Here is a 13,147-nt window from a genome sequence, read left to right on the forward strand (position 1 = left end):
ACAATTTCCTAAAGATCATTAAAGAGTATAAAGTTCAACATAAGTATGGCTGACACAGTTGATACTTCAATGAAATATTACAATTTGTAATGAGAATTAAAGTAATGAACCTATGTGATAACATTTTAATATTACTATTTTTATTATTTAATTTGTCCTTATAAACTTGTATCTAGATTCCCTAGCATTTAGCAAAGACTAAGGATAAAGATGGTTAATATCAATTAGGTAAACCTAATATTAATTAGGTTTCTTTCACAAAACAGATTTAATTTTCATTATTATTAAATTATATATTAAGTATGAAATATGAACTAATTGCAAAAATAGAAATAAATATTTTGTAGAAGACAACATTGTAGGCTTTCTGAGGGATGAACACAGCATTCTCAAGGGAGACCCACTGTTCAGCAGAGTTAAGACATTATGGAGATACTGAAGGACAGCTTCGAGAATTCCCTCATGGTGCTTAGGATAGCAGAGACAGGGCCTGTACTTTGTCTTGTTCCCAAGAGTTCAAATCTTCTAGGGTCAAAACAAAGGCACTTGGGCTTTTGTGGTATAAGTACAACCAGTCAAAAACAGTGTCCTAATTTAAGCAACTACACAATACAAATACAAATACAGTCGGTCGAACCTTTTCCTATTTTCTCTTTAAATATGATGTCTGAACTTGACATCAAAATATAGAAGAGGACTAGAGTGTATTGCCATGTCTTTAGGAGATTCTAACATCCTATGTTTTCAAATGTTTCTCCTCAGCCATCATAAAATATAGAAAATGTTAAAGAAAATCTGACCAGTACAAACTTTGGTAGGATGTTTGCAGAGAAGCTGAAGAAGTGATTTTATATTCTGCTTTTTCAGAGCAGAAATGTGATAATCTACAATATGGAGATGTTAGTTGTCAAGATATAGCAGACCAAATATAAAGAACATATCAAGTGCAGTGTTTGATTAGTTGGACATACACCAAATAATTTAAAATGAAAAGAGAAGGTTTTCTACATGTCAGTAGGTATCCTTTTGGATGAGTGGATCAATATTATCAGTGGTCTCCTGTGAGATAAAAACACATGTTAGGAAATAAAACACCTTTCCGTGAAGTGTAATGTATACAAAAGATGATGGTCAAGTGGATAACACACTGTGCTGCAATCCAAGTAATAAAATTGCTGAGATCCAAGGCAAGTAATTACTTTCCCAATTAGTATTTTAGAGCTTTTATTAATAAAAAAGTATATATTTCTGTAATCTCAAAAGTAAAATATATCTATAGTGTATATACAATCATAGCATCATAAAAGGCATCAAATGTTAAATATTTTGGTGAAATTATATGATAAATAAGTAAATGACTATATATTCTTGTTGTTAAATAAAATACATATACAACTTTAAATGCATATAATATTTAAAGTTCTAATAATTGAAATTAGTCCATAGTAAAATTATTGAAATAAATTTAGTGAAATAAAATTGTATAGCAACTATAAAATCTTTATTTGCTAAAAAACAATCACTAATTTGCTTCTTAAATGATTTGTTACCATAGTGATAATTTTTATTGTTACCATTTGATAAAATTAAAACCATGTATTTATATTTTTAGGTGGAAGTTATTTCTAATGTATACATCATGAGATAAAAAGAAAAACATGCTTCCTGTGATGGTTTTTCAAATGTGAACAATTTTTTGCATTAGTAAAACATGAAGCAATAGTTGCTGATTTTTTAAAATATATTTTTATTTATTTTATTTGAGAGGGAGAAAGAAACAGAGAGAGAGAGAGAGAATGGGCATACCAGGGCCTCTAGCCACTACAAATAAACTCCAGATGCATGTGCCCCCTTGTGAACAAAAGTTACTGATTTTATTCACATCTCTCAATGATATGATTTACTGTATGAGGATTTCCTTACTTCTCCTGTCAAATTTAAAATAAAAGAACTTGTAAATAAGTTAGACTCACAAATATGTGTTGAAGTATTTCAAAGAAGGCATCTAACATAAAATAATCATATATTGCCAATGTTTTAGAATTGTATTGAAAGCATGATATTGATGACAATGATTTATATCTTCTGTTGCCTCTAATTTTCCTTTTTATATTTCAAAGAGAAAAGCAGGAGATTAGAGAGCAAGAGGAAGAGAGAGAATGAATCACACAGTGATCACCGAGTTTATCCTCCTAGGCCTTTCTGATGAGCCTAACATTCAGGCTGTGATTTTCCTCTTTTTATTATTTGCATATATATTAAGTGTCATTGGAAACCTGACTATTATCACTCTCACCTTGGTGGACTCCCATCTACAAACACCCATGTATTTCTTCCTCCGGAACTTCTCCTTCTTAGAAATCTCATTTACCACTGTATGTATCCCTAGGTTTCTAGGTGCTATTATCACCCGGGATAAGTCAATTTCCTATAACAACTGTGCAGCCCAACTCTTTTTCTTTATCTTCATGGGGGTAACTGAGTTTTACATTCTAACCGCCATGTCCTATGACCGCTATGTTGCCATCTGCAAACCCCTTCACTACACAACCATCATGAGCAAGAAACTCTGCACGCTGCTTGTGCTATGCGCCTGGCTGGGTGGCTTTCTGACAGTTTTCCCACCCCTCATGCTTTTGCTCCAGTTGGATTACTGTGCTTCCAATATCATTGACCATTTTGCATGTGACTATTTTCCCCTCTTACAACTATCTTGCTCAGACACATGGCTCCTGGAAGTCATTGGTTTTTACTTTGCTCTGGTTACTCTGCTCTTCACTCTGGCACTAGTCATTTTATCTTACATGTACATTGTCAGGACAATTTTAAGAATTCCATCTACCAGTCAAAGAAAAAAAGCTTTCTCCACCTGTTCCTCTCACATGATTGTCATTTCCATGTCTTATGGAAGCTGCATATTCATGTATGTTAATCCCTCTGCCAAAGAAAAGGCATCAATCACCAAAGGAGTAGCTATTCTTAACACCTCTGTTGTCCCCATGCTGAACCCTTTCATTTACACCCTAAGAAACCAGCAAGTAAAACAAGCATTCAGAGATGTAGTGCACAAAGTAGTATTTTTTGTAAGTAAATGAAACAAAAATTATGTTTCTAACAAAGGACACTAAAAATAGCAATTAATGAAAATCTTGAAATTTCTAAATCTCTGTATTAAGTACTTTGTTCTCCTGTACTTTACTTATATGTCACATTAGCATTAATTGTACATTTTCCCCATCTGCTTCTTTTACTTCCATGTTCATAGTGTTTGCTGAGTTTTAAAAATATATAGTAACATTTATTTCCCCTATAGAATTTTCTGAAATGGTCTACAATATACCACCTTGTAAAAAGAGGTAGTTTTGACTTTGTATCTCCATTGTGTGCTTTAAGTGTACAGTTTTATACTGTGTAATATGTTATGTATTTTCTACACTGCCATTGGCATTTTGATAACATTGTTAGACTCTGCATGCTCCGTATGCTGACTCTGACTCCCCAAGGGCTTTGTATTTTGTTGCAAGTAGAGTTACACCTTCTGAATCTTAAAATGTATCATTTTTATTTTCTTGATAAATCCATTTAGTATGCCATTTAAAACACAAAAATAAATTTAGGAATAAACTATTTTAATCATACGTGTATCAATTCAATAATTAATCTTTTGGCTTGACATTTCAGTTATGTTAAATATGCTGTGTGAGAACTTCCATTTCAAATGTTCTTTGTTTATCACATTCTCTCAAGTAATGCTGATTAAAACAACTTTATGTCCAACACACTTTATTCTGAATATGTAGAATACTGTAATTTATAAGCTAAAACATAAAACTTATGTCAATAAAGTAAAATAAAATTATTTTGTACAGATTTTAATATATTTTAAAGACTTTTGTTAGTTTTTATGTCTCATCCACCAAAACCAAACAAAGTCATTCAAGACAAGAAAGTAAAATTTCTAAAAGAAATTAAATGTTTATGAATATTGTCATACTTTAAACATTTAACATGCCTTTGAGTTAAATACTTTCAAACACAGGGCTAGAGAGATGGCTTAATGGTTAAGGTGCTTGTCTGCAAAGTTAAAGGACCCAGGTTCAATTCCTAGGACCCACATAAGCCAGATGCACAAGGGGATATACACATCTGGTATTCATTTGCAGCAGCTGGAGGCCTAGGCACACCATTATCTCTCTCTGTCTCTCTCAAATAAATAAATAAAATTTAAAAATATATTTTCAAATACAACTAACCTATTCCTATCATCTATTCATTCATTTATTCAAATATATGTCCACTAAAGAAATGATTCAATGACAATAAAATGTTATTCTTGCCTAATGCAGATCTAAGAGAGAAAAAAGACAAATGATCACAAGTAATTTTACAAGTGTTATATTTCTATGTTATACATATTTGCAAATATGCTGAAGTCTAAATAACAGATTGCTTAATATTATTAATAATTTATAAATTATATCAATAAGAAAGGTAGAATAGTCTTTGTTGGTTTTTTTTCATATCTGTGTGTGCATGTGGATGTAAGTATACATGCACATGTATGTAAATGTGAGAGGAGACCAGAAGATAATCTGTGGTGTCATTTTTCAGAAACATTAAGTTTTTTATGAGACAGATACTGAGATTAAAACATAAATACCACATGATTCCTTTTCTATGTAGAATATTAAAAAATAGGGCAGGAGAGATGGCTTAGTGGTTAAGCGCTTGCCTGTGAAGCCTAAGGACCCCAGTTTGAGGCTCGATTCCCCAGGACCCACGTTAGCCAGATGCACAAGGGGGTGCACACATCTGGAGTTTGTTTGCAGTGGCTGGAGGCCCTAGCGTGCCCATTCCCCCTCTGTCTCTTATCTGTCTCTTTCTCTCTCTGTCTGTTGCTCTCAAATAAATAAAATAAACAAAAAAAATTGATTACATGGAAATAGAAATTAGCACTGTGGTTACCAAAGAGACTATGTAAAATGACACGTGTCCTAGAAAGCTTATCTCTAATTAATATTTGAAGGACAGCCTTTGGTTGTTGTTGGTGGTGGTGGTGATTATAGGGGTGTGTGTGTGCATGTGTGTGTGTGTCACTGAGTTTCATGAGGGCTGTTTTGTAAGAACAACAGTGGGAGTAATCTGCCAAAGCATGGGCAACACAGTGGTGTCTTGACAACTGAATAACATGACTTTTCCTCTCCCAGTAACCATTAGTTGCCAATAGCTCCTCTGAGAGGAGGGGGTTCTTGTGATCCCCTCCCCTACCCATGATGGAATGCTGAAGCTCCCCATCTTGTATAGGTGACCACCACCACTGTGAGCTCAATGAGGTCCTTGTCATATCCAGAAGACAGTGTTCCTCAGCACTTTTTCCCATTCTATTATTATTATTATTATTATTATTATTATTATTATTATTATTTTGCCCCTTCTTAATGTATTCAAGACATAGAGAGGATGGTGTTAGGTGTCTGAAGAACAACTTTACTAAATACAGTCTTCCTGATTGGCAGCTTAGGTTTTATTTAACATTCTCTCTTCAACTTTTGTCTTTGATAATTTGATTATAATATACTCTGTGATGATTTTGTAGTCATGCATTAATGCCTGCTTGTTAGGAAATACTTTCTTCTAGGTTTGCAGCATGGATTTAACTAAGAGCATCTCATATCAGTAAATAAGTCAAGACATTCAGAGTGAAAACCTAGCATAATCCCTAAGGTCATAATCACTGCAGCAATTAAAGCGCTAGTGGGCAACCTTAGCCCAGGATTTCCAATGCTGAGGGAACCTGAGCTAGAATCCAATGTCCTCAAAGTCTGACTTAGAACCAGCATCCAATTTTATGGCAGTAAAGCTGGTAAAGTGATGAAGGAACCTGAAGGGCACAGCTGCTGTGGGTTTCCATCCAAGCGGTCGGGCCAAAAGCCAAGCCCATGCAGTAGACTGTTTGCGATCTAGAACTCATTATGGATTTCTTGTGTCAGAGTATTATGATTTATGGGCAAGGTACATAGCTGTGCAACAGAGCGGTGAAACAGAGATTGAGTAATATAATCTAGCTTCATTTCCAACCAGAGCTGTTTTCTTCCTATTCTGCCAAGATGTGAGCTAGCTGCCTCATGCTCCCACTGCCACTGTGCCTTTTCCAATATAATGGACCGAGAGTCAGAATAAATCCATTCTCCCTTATGTTCTGTCTTGTCGGGGACTGACTCGCAGTAATGAGCAAAGTAAGTGACACAAAAGGTGTGTCTAGAAGCCCAGTCCAAGCATACAATTGAGTCAAAAGACATCAGGAAGTTTTGGATGCATGGTTTTATTGTAGCAAGTGCCTTTAACCACTGAGCCATCATCCCAGTCCTTGGTTTTATTATGATGGACCTGGAGTTGATATCTATGGACAAATCCTACTTTCCCCAAGTAGATGAAATCTCACTATAGTATTCACATTCCGATGACAGAGGTTGCGCGTTAAGATGCTGGTAATATTAAACTGTCTATTTTTCCCTCTTTTGTGTATTTTTTTTCTTATCATGCAATAGTAGGGTTTTGTGATTGCTAAACTGGTTGCCATACTGTGGTAGTTTGAATGGATATCCCCCAGTAGGTTCAGGAGTTTTATATTTTATATTACTGTGTGGGTGGAATCTAGGGTCCAGCTCTAAGGTGTAGGGGCAGATTTGAAATTCCAGCTAAATATATGCAGAGTGTTTGAATTCTTCCCAGGGTTTCTTATGGCGCTGAAGGTTGTATTTCACTGTGTATATGGACCTGTAAAAGGGGGCCAGTTTCTTCTGCCCTAATGGAACTTTGACTGGATGTGTAAGCTTCAAATAAATCCCTTCTCCCCAGAACTTGTACCAGGTTTGGAAGTTCATCCCAGCAATGTGAAGCTGACTGCTACAGAATTGGTACCAAGCACGGAATAGTGTTGTTGAGATGCAGCTGACTGTGGACTTTAGTCTTTTGGAACTTTTGTTTTGGAGGAATGGGCATGGACTTGGTACTTACAACTGAAGATGCTTCCAGACTATTCTAATGAGAATTAGAAAATTCTAAGTGCAGAGAGAATTGTACTTTGAGACTTTCCTTATGAACTTTCTGAGGGTAAGGAAAGATTGCAGAGAACTTTGTTGGAACTGGGCTACTGGCATAGGGGCTGGCTGTGTTCTGCTTCCCATTCCCAGAGAGTTTGATCAAGGTTAAATTTGTGATGGACTGATGTGCTTGGCAAAAAATGAAACTGAGAAATTTAAGATTTAAAGTTGGAAAAACTTGTTCTTGCTTCAGCAGCACATATGCTAAAGTTGGAAAAACTCAAACAAGTTTAAATTTTACTGCCACGGAGACTAGTTTTAGGTTACTGAAGCAGCTATTGTCAAACACATGAGCAATCTTAGGGAAGCTGTCCCAACTGCTTTACATTAAAACAATGGAGAGAATGCCTGAGGTGATTCCACCCCAGAAAGACTACATTGTAGGAATGGAAATACCTGACATAAAGGAAAGAAACTGCTCTTCAAGGTACTGATTTATTTCATCCTTGAATTAAGAATATGACTGCGTTGTGCGTACCTGGTATTGGTTTTTTGAAAGCATGAAAAATACATGGAGTGGGGCATGAAGTGCATGTGGTTCTAAGAGCCACTGCTGAGTTGCACTATGAAGAAGGGTGTGGTAACCCAGGAAAAGACACTTGTGAAGCCACTGGAAGATGGTTTACATGTAGAACTGAAGATTTTTTGTATCAACCAGGACTGTGCAGGACTACCATGGAGCACTATTGGCTCGGGATGGAAGTTTCCCTGGCCACTCAGTCCAGTTGTAGGGGTAAAATTGGAAAACATCCAGCAACTGTCACTGGTTATGCTATCATACTTGAACTGTGGCTATTTGATGTTACTTGATAGTTACTGAGTTTGCATTGGTATGGTCTCTCCTCATACCCTGTAGCAATAGAATTGTTTACCCTGTGCCGTTATATATAGAGAGTATATAGCTTGTTTTAATTTTACAATACTCACAGCTAAGAGACAATCTTAAAACCCAGATGAGACTTGGGACTTTGGGTCTATCTTAAGTTGGTAAAGACTATGGGACCTTAAAATTTGGACTAAATATAATATACAATGTGAGATAGTCATGAATCTATTGAGGGCCAGGAGTAGAATGTTGTAGTTTGAATGGACTTACCCCAATAGATTCAGTTTTATTCAAACTCTTAACTTGATGTCACTGTGTGGGTGGATCCTAGTGTCTAGCCCTAAGGTATGGGGGCATATAAGGAATTCCAACTAAAGATATGCAGACTGCTTGAATTCTGCCTGGGTTCCTGAAGTGTGCTTCCTTATGGTGCCAGTGATGGTATTTCTCTGTGTATATGGACCTGTGAAAGAATGTCAGTTTCGGCCTGGAGAGATGGCTTAGCGGTTAAGCGCTTGCCTGTGAAGCCTAAGGACCCTGGTTCGAGGCTCAGTTCCCCAGGTCCCACATTAGCCAGATGCACAAGTGGGTGCATGCGTCTGGAGTTCGTTTGCAGAGGCTGGAAGCCCTGGCGCGCCCATTCTCTCTCTCTCCCTCTATCTGTCTTTCTCTCTGTGTCTGTCACTCTCAAATAAATAAATAAATAATTTTTTTTTTAAAAAAAAGGGGTGTCAGTTTCTTCTGCCATAATGGAACTTCCACTGGATCTATTAGCTTCAAATAAATCCATTCTTCCCATAACTCATGCCTGGTTTGGAAGTTCATCCCAGCAACACGAAGCTGACTAGTACACTTATCTCTTATAAAGTTAATTTCAGATGTAGATATTCAAATTGTTCAAATTGATATTCATTACTTTGAAACATCAATTGTTCAAATTGATGTTTCTAAAAAGGAATGGTTGCTGGAAGTCTTGTTCCAACACCCCCTTCTGCCCCCCATCAGCTCTCCTGCCACTTTCAAATAAATGTAAAACCTTGAACTGAATTATGTTTTATTGAGTTGTAACATAGTCATTGGTCACCCATTAATAACAAGGAGAGAATTGATTGCATTGTTAGCTAATCGAAATAAGGGTAAAGATTAAATGCAATTCACTCAAGTCATTAGATAACTGTACTAACTTCTCCTTTCCTATTGCTTTTATATGAATATATATTACCTCATATGTGGATATATATTACCACATCCAGTTTAGTAATATCCTAAAAATTAAAATGTATGAAATATCTAGTGAAATTACTGATGTATGTATTATTTTAGAAGGTTTATGGAACAAAGTAGGAAATAAGCATGACTTTAATTTAAAAACAAAACTAGGATAAATGTTTCTATTTATAATGAATAACTCATTATTTGCCTCTATGTATTTAATAAAATTCATATCTTATTCCATGTCAATTATAAATTAATGCAACTCAACTCTTTTATGTTGTCTTGTATTCTAAGGAGTGTTGCAATCCTTCATTTTCTTACATTGGTCCCATTTTTAGACTAACTTAGCTTCTAAATCTGTCATTGACCAGGGCAACTTGGAATATTGCACACATGCTAGATGAATTGATTTATACTTGGAAAACAAAAGTAAAAACTGTAAAATGTAACATAAGTTAAAAACACCAAAAGTTCAAACATTTATTTTCTTGGTTCAGAATAATTGTCACAAATGAACAATCTCATATACATTCAGCTATAAGCAATATTTTAATGAAAATAAATGAAATAGTGAACAGGAGTCAGAAAACTATAAACACAAATTTTAAACAATGTCCCTGTAACCTTAATCATAATCAATATGGAGAGAATTTCCCTAAATGTAAAAGACTGATAGAGGGAGGGATGGAGAGATGGCTCAGCAGTTAAGGCACTTGCCTGCAAAGCCTAATAATTTCCCAGTACCCATGTAAAGCCAGATGTACAAAGTAGCATGTGCATCTGGAATTTATTTACAGCAGATAGAGGCCCTGTGCACCCATTATTTCTCTCTCTTCTTTCTCCTTTCTCTCCCTGCAAATATAAATTTAGATAGATAGATAGATAGATAGATAGATAGATAGATAGAGATTGACAGAGGGAGAAACCTTCTCATAGGTCCTTAACACTGCCCATCTCAGAACACACTTAAGTTGGACTAGACATATTATGGCATACAAAAAAAAAGACTTTCTCATAACTCTCCTGAAGGTAGGCACAGACACTCTGGAATAAATATATGGACTCATATAATCATGGATGAATAAAATTCTACACTCCCAGTATTAAATATTTTATACTTTTTATGTACATGAAAATGTTTATATACTTTCTCATAAATATTAAGAAAAAGATTCATGTCAATGACTCATCTGTATCACAATGGTGCCTCTCCAAGGCACTCTTGGTTTATTAATTCCCCTGAGCTAACAAGAAACACATACATAAAATAAGACCAATTCCATTTGTAGGGCATACATAGAGAGCATCCCTTAGTTTCAATTGTCCAAATTTACACTTGTAGAAATATCTAACACTCTTAAGACTATAGAAAAGATTACTGATGTTTTAATGATATAAATTGTAGAATTACAAAATATACATTTAAAACACTTCTGTAAATGCAATGAAAAAATGATTCACTAGGTGTTTTCTATTATATGTAAGAGGGCAAATGAAATAGTACTTCAGTAAACACAGGATTAACTGTGTGTATGGGTTTTGTGGGGGGAAAGGGAAATCATGGCTTAATGCGATAAATTGCTCCAACAATTTTATAATAACAGGAATTAAGCATATTATAGGACAAATATTATTAATCTCTAAGCAAAGAAATATAGCTCTGGAGCACCATGAAGAAGTTTAAAAACACACTTATTTGCCAGTAAGGAGGAAACTAAATAAATTGTTGAACCATTACAACTAGTGTTATATGATTATATAAGAAAGCTAGAAAGTGGAACTTCAGACCTAATTGTGGAGAAGAAACAAGTAAGTAACTGTGTTATTCTTTCATATAAAACATTGTATTCCAATAAACTTAAGCATTTACAATATTAATTATACTATGATTGTATTTTGATCATTTTAATATGAAAAACTAGATGACTGATACAACTATTATTTAGGCTCCAAGTGGGAGCATAGCAAAAATTCTGGATTTTCCCCCATAAAATTAAGACCGTGATGTGATGTGATGAAACTGGATTTTTAAGAGACATAGTCTACTGACATTTTATGTAATTTGGATAGCAATATTATCTAAAAATTGAGCAATATATTTTATGAATTAATATGTTTCTAGGTAATGTTTTCTTTAAAAATATGTTTCAATTTCTTTTACTCTGGTAATGCAAAGAGAGGATTAGCAATAAACAAAAACTCTGATGTAAGAATATCATAAGAGAATGCCAGAAAATTTACATGAGTGAATGCATGGTTTCTAAGGAGAGATCACTGTTACTGTGAATGATTGCTTAATTTGAAATGTTCTAGATTATATAGGATGAGTTTTCAAAATGTAACATCTGAAGTGGGACTGAAAAATCTGTATGTTCTCTCAAAATATGTATATTAGAATTGCTACATTCCATATGCAATTTTTAATTCTAAGAAAAAGAAATATCAATTAGAATATTTTATAAGAAGGTTAATTATCTTAAAATTATAATCTTAATTTTTAAAAAACATTGGAATAAATGTCTTAAATGCTAGCACCAGAATTTTTTTCACTTTTTAATCTTTTGTTTAAGATTTTAACCCATATTGACAATAACAGTGGATTTGTGAATTGACAGATTTCTATTTAGGATAAGAATGTTTTCAAATGAATGCAAAATAAGTGGAAACTGAGAGGGTTTTTCATAGACTGAATGTCTTCTCAACTTCACAGACTATTCATCTTTACAAACATTTTAAAGTCCAATGCACTATACTGAATCTTGTCTCTGTTTTGTATTCTAGGGGAATGTACATCTTGTGTTCTAAAGGAGAAGAAAACACAAACAGAAAGGTCAGTAATGAGAAACCACACCGTGCCCACAGAGTTCATTCTCTTGGGACTCTCAGATGACCCACAGCTGCAGATTGTGATCTTCCTCTTTCTGTTTATCACATACATATTAAGTGTCACTGGAAATTTGACCATCATCACTCTCACCTTGATAGACTCCCATCTACAGACCCCCATGTACTTCTTCCTCAGGAACTTCTCAGTTCTAGAAATAACCTTTACAACTGTCTGCATCCCTAGGTTTCTAGGCACAATTATTTCCAGAGACAAAACTATTTCCTACAATGACTGTACAGCTCAGTTGTTTTTCTTCATCTCAATTGGTGTAATCGAATTTTACCTTCTAACAGCCATGTCCTATGACCGCTATGTGGCCATCTGTAAACCCCTGCATTACACAACCATCATGAACAAGAGAGTCTGCATATTGCTAGTCTTTTCTGCCTGGCTGGCTGGCTTCTTAAACATCTTCCCACTGGTCATTCGTTTTCTTCAGTTAGATTACTGTGGATCTAATGTCATTGACCACTTTACCTGTGACTACTACCCCCTACTGCAGTTATCCTGCTCAGACACGTGGCTCCTGGAAGTGATTGGGTTTTACTCTGCAATAGTGATACTTCTGTTCACTTTAGCATTAATAATTCTCTCCTACATGTTCATCATTAGGACTATTTTGAAACTCCCTTCAGCCAGTCAGAGAAAGAAGGCATTTTCCACATGCTCCTCTCACATGATTGTCATCTCTATCTCCTATGGAAGCTGTATTTTCATGTATGCTAATCCTTCTGCAAAGGAAAGAGCATCATTGACCAAAGGGGTTGCTATTCTCAATACTTCTGTTGCTCCTATGATGAACCCATTTATATACACCCTGAGGAACCAGCAGGTGAAGCGAGCCTTTAAGGATACTATGCAAAAAGTTATGCTTTTCTCTAGCAAATGAAAGAATGAATAATTTTGAAAGAATAAATTCTTGGGACTGAGAAGATATCTCAGTGGATAAGAATATTTACCCTACTAACATTAGGACCTGAGTTTAATCTTCAACACCCATGAAAAAAAGTCAGGTGTACACTAGTACATCTGTATCCTGAGGCGGCAGAGACAGGAGAATTCTTGGGGCTTGTTGCTCAGCCTGACTGACTGAGATACAGCTTATACTGATACCTT

General features: G+C 35.1%; 2 protein-coding genes across 2 annotated transcripts; both read left to right on the top strand.

The window, feature by feature from the left end:
* Positions 1-2,159: 2,159 nt before the first annotated feature.
* On the top strand, positions 2,160-3,095 carry LOC101615100 (olfactory receptor 6C3). Its single transcript, XM_004649941.1, has one exon. The coding sequence runs from the start codon at positions 2,160-2,162 to the stop codon at positions 3,093-3,095; it is 936 nt and encodes a 311-aa protein (XP_004649998.1).
* An 8,886-nt stretch (positions 3,096-11,981) lies between these two features.
* LOC101615382 (olfactory receptor 6C3-like) lies at positions 11,982-12,920 on the top strand. Its single transcript, XM_004649942.2, has one exon. The coding sequence runs from the start codon at positions 11,982-11,984 to the stop codon at positions 12,918-12,920; it is 939 nt and encodes a 312-aa protein (XP_004649999.1).
* Positions 12,921-13,147: the final 227 nt, after the last annotated feature.

The sequence above is a fragment of the Jaculus jaculus genome, chromosome 6 (assembly GCF_020740685.1).
Source record: "Jaculus jaculus isolate mJacJac1 chromosome 6, mJacJac1.mat.Y.cur, whole genome shotgun sequence".
Classification (NCBI taxonomy): Eukaryota; Metazoa; Chordata; class Mammalia; order Rodentia; family Dipodidae; genus Jaculus; species Jaculus jaculus.